Genomic DNA, 15,819 nt, shown 5'->3' on the forward strand with positions numbered 1-15,819 from the left:
TGACACTGATTTGAGATTTTATGACACAAGGATAGCAAAGGTCATACTGCACCAGGCAACAGGTTACAGCAGTACACAGGTTGTTGATAGGTAAATAAATAAATGTATAGTTACAAGTTAATCAAGTAAATCCACAGCATGAAAGTATATTGCATACTCATGAGCCAAAGCATTATGACCACCCAGCTAGTCTGCATAGCTGGACTGAAACAGGTCAGTGGTTGCAGAATCCTGGTATGGGGACAGTTCTCGTGGCATCAGTGGGCCCCACTCATACTCACTGAACATACAGTATATATACAAAAATATATGATAAAGAGTAAATAAAATATAAGTACAAAGTTAAGTATCTACAACATGGTATCTACATATAGACAAATCCATAATCAAATGTCTTTGAATAAATTAATGTTTTGTAAAAATCTAAAAACATCATGCAATCTGTTTGAGTCCAATAATATCTGGTTGAGTGTGCAGGTCTTGGCCAGATAAGTATAAATGTAATTTCTCTCTCATGTGAAGCACTTGCATTCCATCAGAATATAACTAATGGTAAGATGGATGTTGCATTCTCCACATATATTGTATTTTTTGAATCATAAGATGAACCTTTTTATGTAGAGAAATCGACTTAGAATTGGGGTGCGTCTTAAGGTCCAAAGCTGGGTGATACTGGGTAAGTCTTGGATTCCCACATTTTTGATGCAAGTCAAACACGTCTCGCTGCATATGTGGGAATCCCCAATTCACATACAAAAATTTTACTGCCGTCACTAGTAGTTAGTGTAAACATAAATATAAAAACGGGTTATAATTTCCTTGAAGTCATTCCTCGACAAAATTGCCAATTTTCATTGGAAACAATATCTTACCTTTTGTATGGTTTAGTGCAACCTTGGAAAATTTCTGCAATTTTGTAAAATGCTTAGTTTTTGAATTAATTGATATTTTGATAGGAACTCTTTCCTGTCCAATGGTCGTTCATCTGACATTGAAGTCATTGAAGTCCATGGGTGGCATAGTAGACGTACCGATGTGTGAACAGGCATCTTGTCTCCCTGCGTCATTGTGATGCAGGATCTTTAGAGGAGGTGGAAAGCATCCGAAAAATGCAGCCGAACATCGGTGTACCGCTCACACAAAAATACGTCCGCTCCGGTCTCCCATAGACTGCCATGTTAACGAACCACCCGTTGGCAGGGAAGCAGGGAAGAGTCAGATTTTGGAAATGGATTCGTTCAAAAACAAATAGAGAGCTTTTTATGAGTTGTGCTGTTATCATTGAAAGGTAAGAAATTGCCTGATATGCTACGTTTCACATGTAAAGAGGAATGATTCCAAGTAACTATAGCCTAAAAATGTAAAGTAAACATAAGAAAACACTCTGTGCACACTTTGAAAAATGGCCAGAAGAAGTACAAATGAAAAACTGGATAACAAATCACCAAAGTATCAGAATATCCATTTCTACAAAAATTATAATTTTTGAAGTGAAACGATGGGCGGCTGCTAATGGGATTACGGATTTTACCGGATCACCTTCTTGGTGCTTTAGATTTATGAAATGACACGGGCTATGCATGCGTATGAAAACCACTCTAGCCTAAAATATTTTTTCTAAAAATTTTGCATAAATTTCTGGTGCGTCTTATCGTCCAAAAAATATGGTAGGTGGGTCATCAGCTCTCAGTAAATAAGAATGTGTGAGATGACTGTGACATATGCAGAGCCTAGCAAAAACAACTTCCTCTTTTCTATTCCTACATTGACTACTGGTGCTTAATCTCATGCAATTTGTCTGTCAGTGCTTCCTACCAGGAATATTGCCACTGGGCAATTAACTTTGATTTTATAGCATGCACGAAGTCAGTATAAAGGACAGGCAAACAGTATGTCAAGAAAGTATGAGCTGATCTAACAATTGCATCTGCAATGTCATTTCCCTTAATTCCAATGTGGATGGGAATCCAACTCAACCGAACATTGAAATTATGGATCTTTATCTTGTACAAGAGATAAAGCACCTCAACAAGCACTGGATGTGGATTATACACTAGACAGGAGATAGCCTGTAAAGAACTCAGAGTCTGTATAAATTATACACTTTTGATAGGAGTTTTCTTTCATATGCACAAGTGCAAGCTGAATGGCATGCAACTCGAGTGGGATCTGGTTGGAGATTGTAACGTTAGGAAACACAGCAGCAGAGATCTCTGATCTTGAGTATAGATGGGCAAAAAATCATCAGCATAGATGGGCAAAAAAATCAGAGTGGGTGGCTCTGTGTGCATTGAATAACTAAACAGAGATGAGTGTATGAGAGACTTCTGTAGTTGACAAAGTGAGATGTTGCAGGATGGAGTGAAAGCCTGCCATGGAGGAATGTTGTTTCACATGGTACAGGTAATGTTGTCAACACTCATGCCAATAGCTTCCACAGTCTCTTTAATGCACATACCAAAAGGATGGATGGCAGTCTCATGTGTGTGATACAGGATCACTGGGAGGTCTCCTCCCAACATAGAGAAAAAAGGACTAGCCCATTAATATGTGTTTCATTAATAGGTGTTTGGCTGACTGCTTTAGTATTAAAATTTGCAAGATGGGAAAATGTACACCAGTCAGCCTGGTCCATTTTCCATATGAGCATCCGTGTAGGAGGACATGATATGGGTCCTGTGAAGGAACCATGTCAGGAGTAGAGCAGTACCATCACTGGGAGGTCTCCTCAACTACAGACAGGTGCCTCACATGGAGGCACCTGTCTGTAGTTGAGGTGACATGGAGGAGCTGTTGAACGGATATCAGCAGGTGTGGAGGAGTGGTATCTGAAAAGAGGAAGTCACTAGTGGAGTGCCACAGGGATCTGTTTTGGGACAAACATATTATGAATTAAAAAATTAAAAAAAACTTAATTATATTGATTAGAATAAGATTCTTCCATATCTTCGATAGTAAGAGGCAGTCAGTAGAACAATTGCCTCTCAATTAAAGTTTTGACGATGGAATAAGGCTTCAGACTTACTCCATTTACATTGTTCTAGGTGTAACTAGACATAGCTCTCACTGTTTCAAATTAATCTGCTATTTAAGTTCTATATAAAACTACCTGAGGCCACTGATAACCTTTAATATTCAAGTCAAAATATATGGCTTTGAATAAATATTATTCATTCTTTTCCTTGTGTTATCATGTTAATTTATGAGTTCTTATAAATGTTCTTTACTTCCTACATGGGATTCAAAACCAAGACCTTTCCAAACAAAGGGCTAATGTCAGTCTTCCAAATGCCCTAGATAAAGACCATAGAAAGATCTGAATCCAACATCGCTACACTGCCTTCATTCACTATTGCTCTACCTAATTTTGTATGATCAGCACACAACTGAATATTTAATTTCAGGTTATGTGCTATATGACTAATGTACAAATTAAAGAGCAGTGGTCCTAGCATTGAACCTTGCGAACACCACTTGTCAATGTCTTTTACCTAGATTCTATCCTCTGTATACCTTTTTCATATATGTCTAGCAGCCACCCTCTTATCCACCTAACAAATGCTTATCATAATCACCTGCCTTGTAGTATATCCATTCTTAACACAAACACAATATTCCTCATGTTTAACAGTCTCCCAAGTCAAAACTGCATGGTCCTTCCCCAATCAGAGGCAATGTGGCCATCTTGGTTATGGATAGTACTTTGATATTATGACCAGGCCCAATACTCTTGCACCTTGAGTCTCCTGCATCACATGATGTCTCAAGTAATTATCTCTCAGTAGGTGTTCCTTCCTGCAATGTGATCTCTCTCTCTCTTATTTCCAGTCTATATTTCCATAATTGAAGTTCCTCATAATAATCAATAATAATCACTCAACCTGCACCCATTGTGCTATTTTGCTGATGCATATCTTCCAAGTCATCCCTGGAATCATCTGGCCTACAGTAACAACCAACTGTATATTTTGTCTTATTGGCCTTGATCTTACGCCATACTGGTTCAAACGAATAGCCACCCTCCCACTTATTTCCTATTCTTTTTGACTGCAATTCAAGTACTGACATCAGCAGTACCGCTCCCCCCATCCTATCTTCCCTGTAAATACTAAACCCTTAGCATTCTATCCCAGTAACTATATAATCTGCTATTAGACAAGTCTCACTAATATCTATAACTTTGGCAAGGGTGCATCAACCAATGCCCAAAACTGCTCTCTCTCTTGTTCCTAATTACAATTTTCACCTTCTTGTGCTTCATTTTTGCTTGGTCCAACAACTACTTCACATTCTCTTTCACAGACTACTTCTCACCTCTCTGATCATTAGTGTCCATTTATGGTTAAGAATTTAGGAAAACACAACACACATGTTAAAATAATTACTTTACTTAATATTAGAAAAGTAACAATTGAAGTTTCGGCCTCTGTATTGAGGTCATCATCATCAAGAAAAATACATATGTATAAGGAGCAAACTACATGCTACTGCACTTTACAAAGGTAAAATGAATCTAATCTGCTTATTAATCTTTCATCTAGCCTAACCTCTAATGTAAAAATCTTCTTCTTCTTCTTCTGCAGCTTCTCCCACTTAAGTGGGGTCACTGTTTGTAATGAGTCTCCTCCACACCTTCCTGTCTTGGGCTGTCACCACATCCAAGTTCTTCATCTTCAAGTCCTCTTCTACCAGCTCCCTCCATCTCTTCTTTGGCCGCCCACGCTTCCGCCTTCCTTGCACATCCATCTGCATGACCCTTCTTCCCACATATTCATCCTCCCTCCTCATCACATGACCAAACCATCTCAACCTTGCCTCCTGTATTTTTGCTCCTAAGTTCGTAACTTTCACTGTTCCCCTGACATAGTCATTTCCCAGACGATCCTTTCTGGTCACACCGCACATCCACCTAAGCAGTCTCATCTCTGCTACTTCCATCCTGCTGATGTTATTTTTCCTCAGGGCTACAGTTTCTATAGCATATGTCATAGCTGGCGTCACTACTGTCCTATAAATTTTGCCTTTCAGATTGATCGGCACCTTCTTATCGCATAACACTCCAGCCATCTCCCTCCAGTTCCTCCAACCCGCTTGTATCCTGCATCCCACTTCCTTCTCAGCTCCTCCATCTTCTTCCACTGTTGAACCTAAGTATCTAAAGTCTCTCACCTTCCTGATGACATTTCCTTCCAGCTCCAGATCTGTCTCCTGGCCACCGCCGACTGTACAACACATATACTCCGTCTTACTTCTGCTCAGTCTCATACCTCTCTCTTCCAGTACTTTTCTCCATCTCTCCAGTTTAGTTCCCGCTTCTTCTCTTGAATCTACACACAACAAGATGTCATCTGCATACAACATTGTCCAAGGCGCATCTTCTCTCACCTCCTCTGTTACCACCTCCATCACAATATTAAACAGAAACGGACTTAATGTAAAAACTTTCAACAACTATCTATCTCTAATCCAGAGTATTTTAATAATAAGGTGTGATACCTATTGGCAACTCGTATATGAAAATATAACTTCTGCATCTTCTGGGTAGTGACCCTTCCTTAATGCATTGCATTTTACATGTCCACAAAGATATGTGCTTTGCATTATGGGATACTAAGGCAAGTGATGTGAAGTCATACCACTTTTACCATGAGTTGCTCTAGTCCTGAAAACAGTTCAGGTGCAAACTTGTTTGCTTACACTTGGATAAAGGTTTAAACCAAATATATAATTTCTTGGTATCTTTAATTTATAATTGATAGATAGTGTAATTCGCAGGATGCAGGACTTGAAAAATGAGTTGATCAGAATGAGAAGTGAAATGAAAAATATGTGTGGTGAGATGAGAAGTTTGATGAATAACAATGGACAAGTACTAAAAATTAAGATAAAGAAAACAGAGAAAAAGAGGTGATGAATGACTTCAGAATAGTGATGTATGGAGGTTCAATTATTGATGATGTGGTAAATGAGTGATTCCATAAGGTGTGTTTTCCAGGAGGCAGAATTAGCAGGATAATTGACGCGTTAGATCAGAGAAGCATACAAGCAAGTGAGTTGGTGGCAGTTGTTGAAGCAACTGACCTGGTTGGACATAAAAAGAATGTAAGAATGGATATCACAAGATTGTTGAGGTGAGTGAAAGATAACAATATGGTTGGAAGGGTAGTAAGTGTACTGACTAGATATGATCAGGGCCATCTTAATAAGTGTGAGCATCCTGGGCTAAAAAAAATTGGTGCCTTAATCACATTGGATTGAGCAATAATTAATTAAACAACTTTCATTGCAAAAAAAATTATTTTATAATATATCGACATTGTACATTTTTATTTAATTCAACAATATTTATAATATAATAAAGGTAGTTTATTTATATTTATAAAAATACACACAATAGAAAAAAGCTTAAAAAAATTCTTTTTTTTTTTTTTTCGGCATTTACTTTCTGCAAATCTATTTATAATTTCACTATGATCTATCCTTTTTAATATGTCATATTCTATGGATAGAATACTTAAATTATTTAATTTGGAATATCCTAACGATGATTGCAGATAATTTTTAATTCATTTCAAAGTAGAAAATGATCTTTCTCCACTATAATTGGTGCAATCAATACTTAAATATAATTGTACAGCTGCTGTTATACTGGGGAATGTGCATTCGATTCATGATTCAATTAGCTTTTAGAATGCATTCAGCTTTTGATAGTGTCTCAGCGGTTAATAAATTTATATGCTTAAAATGCAAACATTCTTCAACTAATCCTTTTTCGAAATCAATTGATATTCATAAGGAAGTTGCCTTTTCTCGAATGATTGCTTCGTTGCAATTTTTTAAATTGATTAAAAATCCAAAGTTGGAGGCTATATGATCATATGCAGATTTCCTTTTTTTTCATTTCTGCTAAAAGTGTATTGATAATTAAAATTTCTTATCGATCATAAGTGCCCTTGGATCAATGCACCCCTGGACTATAGCCCATTTAGCCCAATGGATAAAGAGGCCCTGGGTATGATAATAGTGAGTTGAGAAAGAGAGAAGAGATTATGAATGGTATGTTGTCACACTCAAGGAATTAATTTTCTCAAGGAAAATTAATTCCTTGAGTGTGTGAAGAGAAGGGTTTGTGAATGTGTGGGAGGCATTTCAGGAAAGGATAAAAATATACAAATGTGATGGGTTGCATCTGAATGGATTTGGTGAGTCAGTTAGAGAGACTACTGCTGCAAAGAGGAACAATGAGTGATGTAAGCAAGAGAGAGAGAGAGAGAGAGAAGAGGAAATAAAGAGGTGAAGCAAAAGCTCAGGAGAGAGGAGCTGGTGAGACTGAAGTGACTAAAAATAAGAATAGTAGTATTGTGAGCAATAATGATGGAATGAGAATGCAAGATGGAGGAGACACAGCATAAGATGAGTGGATATTGGAAGTAGTAGTGAATGTGTGCATGAGGATGGTCAATGGGAATGGGATGGACTGGGATGTATGGGAGCGTAGTTGAGTCTGAAGAGATGAATAGGGTAAATGGTGATAAAGGCAATTGGAAATGGTTAGGTGTGGAGCAATCACAACCTATTAAGTGGCATGGGCAAGACTGGTTACAGACCTAAAAGCAAACTGCTGTGTCTATTTACAAATGCCAAAAGCATCAGAAATAAGCAAGAGGAAATGGTTTGGTTGATTGAGTTTATTTGCTGAAAATTTGTTGGAATAAGTGAAACATGGTTGAATAAGGATGATTTCCTGATGGGAATACAAATGGAAGAGTTATGATGTTTTCCAGGAGGATAGAAAGGACTAAATGGGAGGAAGGAGAGATACTGTTGATGACAGCAGGCAAATTATAGCTGCACAAACTGGAGATACAAGATGAAAACAGTGGTAATAGCTATGAATCAGTATGGTGTGAGATGGAGGTCAATAGGAAGAGATATTTAGTCAGATGCTACTATAGGCCAGGGAATGTGGAGGTGGTGATAAAGAGATGTATAATCAACTTTGGTTAGTGAACAAAGGTACAGTGATTTTTACTAAAATAAAGAGCCAAAAATAATGCTGGATCAATAACCATTTGATTTTTATAATAAAAAGGAAGGGTAATTATTAAACGTACTTTTAATTATCACTATACAATTTGCAATGAAGAGATAGCATTTGGGAATAAGGAAAATTAATTCCTTGAGTGTTTGAGAGAGAACTATCTCAGTCTATATAAAGGAGGGCACACGAGGATTGATATTTTTAGATCTAATCATTTCAATCAGAGAATGTGATTGTGAGTGGGGTTTCACACTTCTCTCCAGTTAGTGAGAGTGATCATGAAATAATCACTTGGGTTGTGGCTAGACATATATAAAGACTTCAGTGAGGAAAGGATATATGGAATTATAAAGCTGGTGATCATGAAAAACTTAGGAAATAGCTTGGGGCTATAGCATGAAATGAGGTGTAAAGCAAGAAGGATATAAATGCTACATGAGAACTGACTAAAAGATATTTAACAACCTTGATGTACAAATGCATTCTGAAGGTCAAAAAACTAAATAAAATAGATGTCAAATGAATGAATAAAGGGATTAAGCATGAAATTTGGAAGAAGAGAATACTGTGGAGCCAGCACAAGATGAATAATAGTAGCAATCAACAGGTCAGAGAAGTGACCCAGCTGGTAAGAATAGCAAAATTACAGTATGAGTAGAAATTATAAAATCAGGCCAAAAAAATACCTTAGAGAGTTTTTCAGATAGGTGACAAATACAAGGAAGAATGATTATGATAAGATAATATTACTGAATGAAAATGGTAGGATGGTACTTGCTGCAGAAGACACCACTGAACAATTATAAGGGTGTTGCATCCTCATCAGGGTGAAATTGTGACAAATTCAAGTGTAGTGAACACATGAGATGATGGCTTAATTGTGAGCGAGCAGGAGGAATATGAGGAAATAAATAAGCTTGATGTCAACTAAGGTGATAGGATTTGATTATATATCACCATGTGTCTTAAGGGAATGTTCCAGGGAATTGTCATGCCTGTTTAATAACTCTTACATCAGTACAGGTTCCAAGAGAGTAGAAAGAAGGGAAAATTTTTCCACTGCATAAAGGTGGTGATAAGGCTTGGCTACAAATTATAGGCCAATCTGTAAATCTGGAGTTGTGGTTAAGGTACTGAGGAGATTTGTGAGAACTAGGATACAAAAATGGGTTGATAATAGCAGCATTCTCTGTGGTTGTCAGCATGGGTTTGTTAGAATGAGATCTTATTTCACCAGCTTATTTACTATAACAAGATAACAAATCTCTTGGGCAAGGGAGATACATACAGTAGTATACTTAGATTTTGCAAAAGCTTTTGATAGACTGCCACACAACAAGCTGTTAAATAAACTGAAGTGAATGGAACTGGAGAACAGACTAGTGAGTGTAACATGTGCCTGGCTGTCAGATAGGTATCAGAAGGTTGTATGTGAGAGTATATAGTATCCTCAAAGAGGAAATTCACTAGTGGTCTGCCACAGGGAGGAGAGGGTGGGTCTGTATTGGGGCTACTGTTGTGCAATTTGTATATTAATGATACTGGGCAACAGTATGGAACTGTCAGCGTTCAGTGTTGTGAAGAAATTTGTTTTGAAATTTGGTAAGTAATAATGGGATGCAAAGTATACATTTGGTGGAAAAACTTTAAAAGAGGTAGAGGAGGCAAGTGATCTAGGAGTGGTGGAGGATCTGAAATTCAGGGGCAACACTGCACAAGCTGTGAAGACGTCACATCGGAAAATGATGCGTAGGACCCTGACATACAGAAATAATCCATTGTATAAGGCCCCTTGATCAGGCCTCATATATATTATTGTGCACAGATTTGATTGCCAGGTTTTCATATTGATGGGGATATGTTGGAAAGGGTCCAGAGAAGATTCACAAAGGTTGTCAGTGGTCTTTGGAATGTGAAGTATGAGGATAGATTGAGAGAATGTAAGTTGCAGAGCCTTGTGAATAGGAAGAAAGGGGGGAGGGAAGCAGATATGACTGAGATATAAGCTAGTCAGGGTTTGTTTCCAGGTTAACATGAAAGAGATTTTCATGGAATGGGGAAAGGGGAGGGGGGGGAGTAAAACAAGAGACCATCATTGGAAACTGTATAAGGAGCATGTGAGCAGAGGAATAAGGAGCAGGTTCTTTGCATGGAGAGTGGTTGGTGAGTGGAATACAATGCCTGAATGTGTTGTGAATGTAGACACAACACACTCAGGAATCGGTTTAAAGCACGGTTGGATGAGCATTGTGTGCAATAGTGTGTACCTCCCATGATGAGTCTGTGACTCCATGGAGGTCACATGTTAATAATAATGATCCTATTGAATGTTCATCTCTAGGACTGGTGATTCAGCTGTAAAGTAAATGGCATCATTTCATCACCTCAATACTACGATAAATTGTAAAATGGTTTCCTTAAGAAAACATGCCTGCTTATGCTCAACATTTCATAATTTTGAAGTTTTATCTTGCAGTTTTAATAGAACATTATGTCCCCCTCCCCACAAAAAAAATCAGCTTTTGCATGAATATAAGCCTCAGTTGTCTAGCTTCATGATTAAACAACAGACATTGGAAAAATATACCATAATCTACATTTATGCAATTATTGTACTTCAATTATCTGATCCGTCAATTATCAGAATGGCAAGTTCTGATAATTAAAGGGTTTGATGAACAATAGATTAACGTATATGAAGAATAAGTAATAAGTTCTAATATATAAGTTGTAATAAGGAATAAGTAAGAAGAATAAGTTCAGAAAAAATTTTTTTCTGAACCGACTACTCCTCCCAGATAATATTTAGTAATATCAGATATGCTTTGCTTCATGCATGTACTCTCTGCACTGCAGAGGTATTGCTGACTGAAATATGTCTAAATTTAACCATATTTAAAAAATTAAGCACACAAGAGATTAAAACATTTTACCAGGGGAAATATCATGTTCCAGTAATTGAGACTCTAAAGTTGCTTCGTTTGGAAGTGCAGGAAGGGGTCTAGTGCTCATAAAACGCTTGATACTATTCAACCTCTCTGACCATGTAAATTCTTTTTTAGGAAGTGGAGGACTCTAAAGAAATATAAATAATATATTATATGAATATATCTCAATGATATCAACTCTTTATCAATGGCATTATTGAAATGAGAATATGAATGACACCATAATGAAACTAAAACACAATAATGCAGAATGATTTTACCAGAACTCTATACAATGTTGCCATTGTTATTATAAGAAAGTATATGACAGTGGTGTCCATAATGTTGATTGCATAAAGATTTTTGGTCAATCGCCAAGAATATATTCTCTTAAGACAGCAATTATCAAGTATATGCTTTGTTAAAAATTTATGTGGGAATTCAAAGCAAGACATCATTCGCATTCTAATAACATTACCATAAGAACATCTATTCTTAGAAATATTTTTGCTTGAATGACTAGATTCACAACTCATGTGCCACATACAGGGTGTTCGGGATAAATTTGACAGTTTCGTAAGGAAAAAGAAAATCTTCTTTGTATCTATTAAATTTAATGAATTGACAAAAAAACATTACAGGCAGAGTTAATTACAATACTATCAACAAGATTTACTCAAAATAACCACCATTAGCATCGATCACAGCTTCAATTCTGCTTCGGAACCTCGAACAAGCTGATGCTACAGTCTCCCTGGGAAGGGCCGCAAAAACTGTTTTAATTTTATCCATTAACTGGGCTTTTGTATTACTGGAAGTGCGATTGGTGTCTTTTTCAACTGCGCCCCATACAAAATAATCCATGGGGTTAAGGTCTGGGGAGTTTGGAGGCCAAACATTTGGACTGGTGAAGTCGTAGAAATTTTCAGACAACCATTTTTGACTTTTCCCAGAGGTGTGGCAAGGGGCCGAATCCTGCTGCCATACATATGGCCTACCATTGGCTACCCTTGTTATCCAGGGCTTGACTACAGTTAGCAACTCCACGAACAAAGCCCGAATTCCAATGCCAGGGTTCTTCAACACCTGTTCCTGCAGATTTGCGAGGAATTCTGCTGTACGAACGCAATCAGATCGTCTGCTAGGGATCTTTCTTCTTGCTACATCCTCGTAGTCACCATTGCAAGTCTCTAGTTCATGCCTGATTGTTTTTACTGTATTCAGGGAGCATTGGGCAGCAGTCGTAATATCCTTATTTTGATGGCGGGCACGAATCATCATGATACAAGTTATTCTCTTCCATGGTTCAGGTGGGTTCCAGCTATCCATCCTTTCTGACATCTTGTATATGAATGAAGAAGGGTCCAAACTTTTAAATGAAGAGAAGTGTGTGTTAATACATGTAACTTACGGAAAAATATAATTAATTATAAATATGTCAAATTTATCCCGAACACCCTGTAAGTTGTATGTAATCCTATTCCACTTCCATTATTCAGCGTTTATGAAAAAGACAAGGATCATATGTACCAGTTATTATTAGCAATAATAATGGTAAAAAATATTTTCCATTTTTATTTTATATGCGCAAAGCATAGGGTATTTTGGTTAATTGAATAAATTTATCAAAGTCAATTACAGATGGATTTATTGAGGTAGATCTTGTGTAAAAATCAGTTAGCACCATTGGTATATAAGAAGGAACAAACAAAAGCTTTAAAAATAATAAGTCAAGATATTTAACAGAAAACATGGAATTTTATTTTCAGGAAACTTTTTGGTCAGGTGATCTCATCCCCATCTCAAATTCAGGAAAAGAAGAATGACAACTAGAATGGAAAACTGGTTAGTTCAGATTTTATTAGTGACTAAGGCCGGATTGCACCATGTAAATAACTGAAGCAGCATATAGAACAAAACAAATAAGTAAAAATTAAAAAGAAATAAAAGAAATCAGCAAGTATAGAGAGCTAAGTAAATAATCAAGTCAAATACAGATATAAAAATATGAATAATTTTCTTACTTGACATAATTATTATTATTATTACAGGCAACTCCAAGGAGTCCTGACTCATCGAGGGAGGCCCTAAACATCATATCCATCACAACTATTCGACATTCACACAGTATCTTACTTTGCCTTGAACTCATTCACTGTCGTGGCACCAACAACAGACTCTGGCAGCTTATTCCAATCATTCGCCACTCTAAAAGTAAAATAATCCAGCTCTAACACCCTTACTAACCCACTCTTGCCCAGCTTCCATGGATGTCTCCTAGTCCTCCTAACACCAGTCCTGTTCTCAAAAATATACTCTGAATTAATCCTACAGAAACCCTTTAGCAATTTGAATGTCTCAATCATATCTCCCCTTTTCCACCTATCAACCAATTTCTACAACCCACAAATCTTCAACCTGTTTTCATAAGGTTCATTTCATAGATCTTGGTCACTCGCTTCTGGATCCTCTCAACCTCCTCCCCATCAAGAAGAACCTAGGTGGACCAGATCTGGGCACAGTAATCAAGATGGGGATCTTATCAGGGCTTGATATAGAGGAACAGTAACTTACTTATCTCACTTGTCAAAGTATTCTTCGGCATCCAATTGATTTGATGAGCTGATTTAGCCAAGTGAACACAAGTTAATTATACAAGTTAACACTTCATAAAAAGTTAAAACCTGTATGCATCTGTGCCAAAATTCTACAAACAGATGGAGGGGACAGCCATGGGTAAGCCACTCTCTCCACCCCTGGCTAACTTCTTTACGGAGACCTTTGTCTTAAACTCTGTCCCATATAAATGAACTATTTGGCTACACTACATGGATGATGTGTTCGCTATTTGGTTGCATGGCCTGGATACAATTTGCAATTTCTCAACATGCTGGCATGTAATCAGAGACACTCTGATTACATGCCAGCCTGATGGATCCCTGGCTTTCTCTGTTTATAGAAAACCTGCACATACACAGGTAGATACATTTACCAGCAGCCACACCACCACCACCACCCCTCTCAACTATATGGAATTATAAAAACCCTACATAACAGGGCAAATTTAATCATTTCAGATAACAATGTCCTAACTACTGAACTTAACCATATTCTTAACACCTTCTTAGCCAATGGCTACAACCCCCCAAAAAAATTAAAATATTAAAACCCTTCATAACAGAATTACTCTAAATCTATCACTATTCCTTATGTTCGAGGCACATCTGAAAAATCAACAAAAATCCTAACAAAAAATGACCTCGCAACTAGTTACAAACCACATAAAAAAATTGGCACCTCTTATCCACTCCACTAAAGACCAGCCACTTCCCCTAGACCTACCTGTAGTATACCAGGTCCCTTGCAGTTGCTAACTGTCCTACTATGGCCAAATGGGCAGGACCGCCAACATCAGGATATTCGAACACAAGGACTACATCGGTTTCACTAATACAGCTGCTCAGGACTCGCTGACCATGCATTGGACACCCTCCACAGAATACACTGGAAGAGGGCCATGTTATTACACCGCCGCAAATACGAGTATGAAAGATTATTCCTTGAATCAGCCTCAGCTCTGAAAAACTTCCCAAACCTCAACAAATTTGGATGCATGAGACTACCCCAAATTTAGGAAGCTTGCATTCTAAGAACATCAGTCCAACGGTCAAAACAACCCAATTTAGCCTGCTAGGGGGCACCTTTAAGACTCTAGGACTGACTTCAGTTGCCTTTCTTCAGCCTCATTTGCTTAGTGTTAGTGCCTGCGTGCACATATCATTGATTTTGTAATGTAAATTATATTATTAATTATAAAAACTAATTAATAACTACCTATATTTTAGCAATGTTACATTCTCATTTCCTAAAAAATTAGAAGTATTTTATTTTTAATCCAGATCAATGTGCTGAATTGGTTTGAATAGCATCTTATATATAGCTTCTTAGTGTTTTGGCTAATTTCTCTCTTATTCCATGTAAATTTATTCAGAAAACAAAATAGATAACAGATCCCACAATATCAACTTTTCTTATTCTGTTGTATATTTCCATTAAGTTTTCATCACAACCACTACAAATTGTACCTAGATAGATGAACTACAACAATCCCTTGATTAACATGGTTAATGACTCTAGAAAAAATACCATGTTATATGAAATCACACTAATCAAATATAATGATCAACATAAAAATGATAATTAATCCATGGAACTTTTAAAAATATTTGTAAGAACTTTTAAAATTTTAGTAGACCACATTTTTTTACTGCATTAATTGCAACATAACTTCACAGAAGGAGAATAAAAATTATTGCAATAATTAAAAGTTTATTACTTACAACAGAAAACTATTTGTTTGAGAAATATTTCCACACAAGTTTGAACTGTCTTTTATGAATACATTTGAGTTATGTTAAGGGGATAAAAATCCCTTATTGTTTTTCAGCCAGTAAGCAAAACTAAGATCAAAAACTACGATCTGAATGTTTCATGCCGACGAACTGTCGGCGGATCCAAGCGTAAATGACCACTTGGTAGTGCCATACCACGGCAACTCGTTGCAAAGGTGGAGCAAGATCCCTCACTATTCTTGATATTTTCTCATAACGTAAAAACACACTGCTCTCAGGAGATGTAGTACTGTTTTACATTATGAGGAGAGGTCACTACCCAGACCAGTTTCAACCTTTTTTGAGGTCTCATCAGTGAGTAGCTAGACCTAGAATATCAGAGTTTAAGTGAAAAGAACTTACATACTTTTGCTGCACGACTGCCAGAAAGGTGTGTCACTATATTATATTATAACATATTATAACTAAGATGAAAAGCCAAAACGGCTATTTTTTTCTG

At 37.0% G+C, this 15,819-nt stretch overlaps 1 protein-coding gene across 5 annotated transcripts in view; it reads right to left on the minus strand.

The window, feature by feature from the left end:
• LOC150103285 (uncharacterized) overlaps window positions 1-15,819 on the minus strand; it is a 454,389-nt gene that overhangs the window by 367,596 nt on the left and 70,974 nt on the right. For all 5 annotated transcript variants that reach the window (XR_016548822.1, XM_090397913.1, XM_090397914.1 and 2 more), the window contains exon 4: window positions 10,975-11,116. Coding sequence is in view for 4 of the 5 variants with exons in the window: in XM_090397913.1 (XP_090254039.1) it covers window positions 10,975-11,116 (142 nt within the window). In the remaining variant the exon portion in view is untranslated. The remainder of the gene's footprint in view (window positions 1-10,974; window positions 11,117-15,819) is intronic.

Source organism: Typopeltis vanoorti, chromosome 9, assembly GCF_054136105.1.
Source record: "Typopeltis vanoorti isolate ZY-2024b chromosome 9, IOZ_Tvanoo_1.0, whole genome shotgun sequence".
NCBI classification, from domain to species: Eukaryota; Metazoa; Arthropoda; class Arachnida; order Uropygi; family Thelyphonidae; genus Typopeltis; species Typopeltis vanoorti.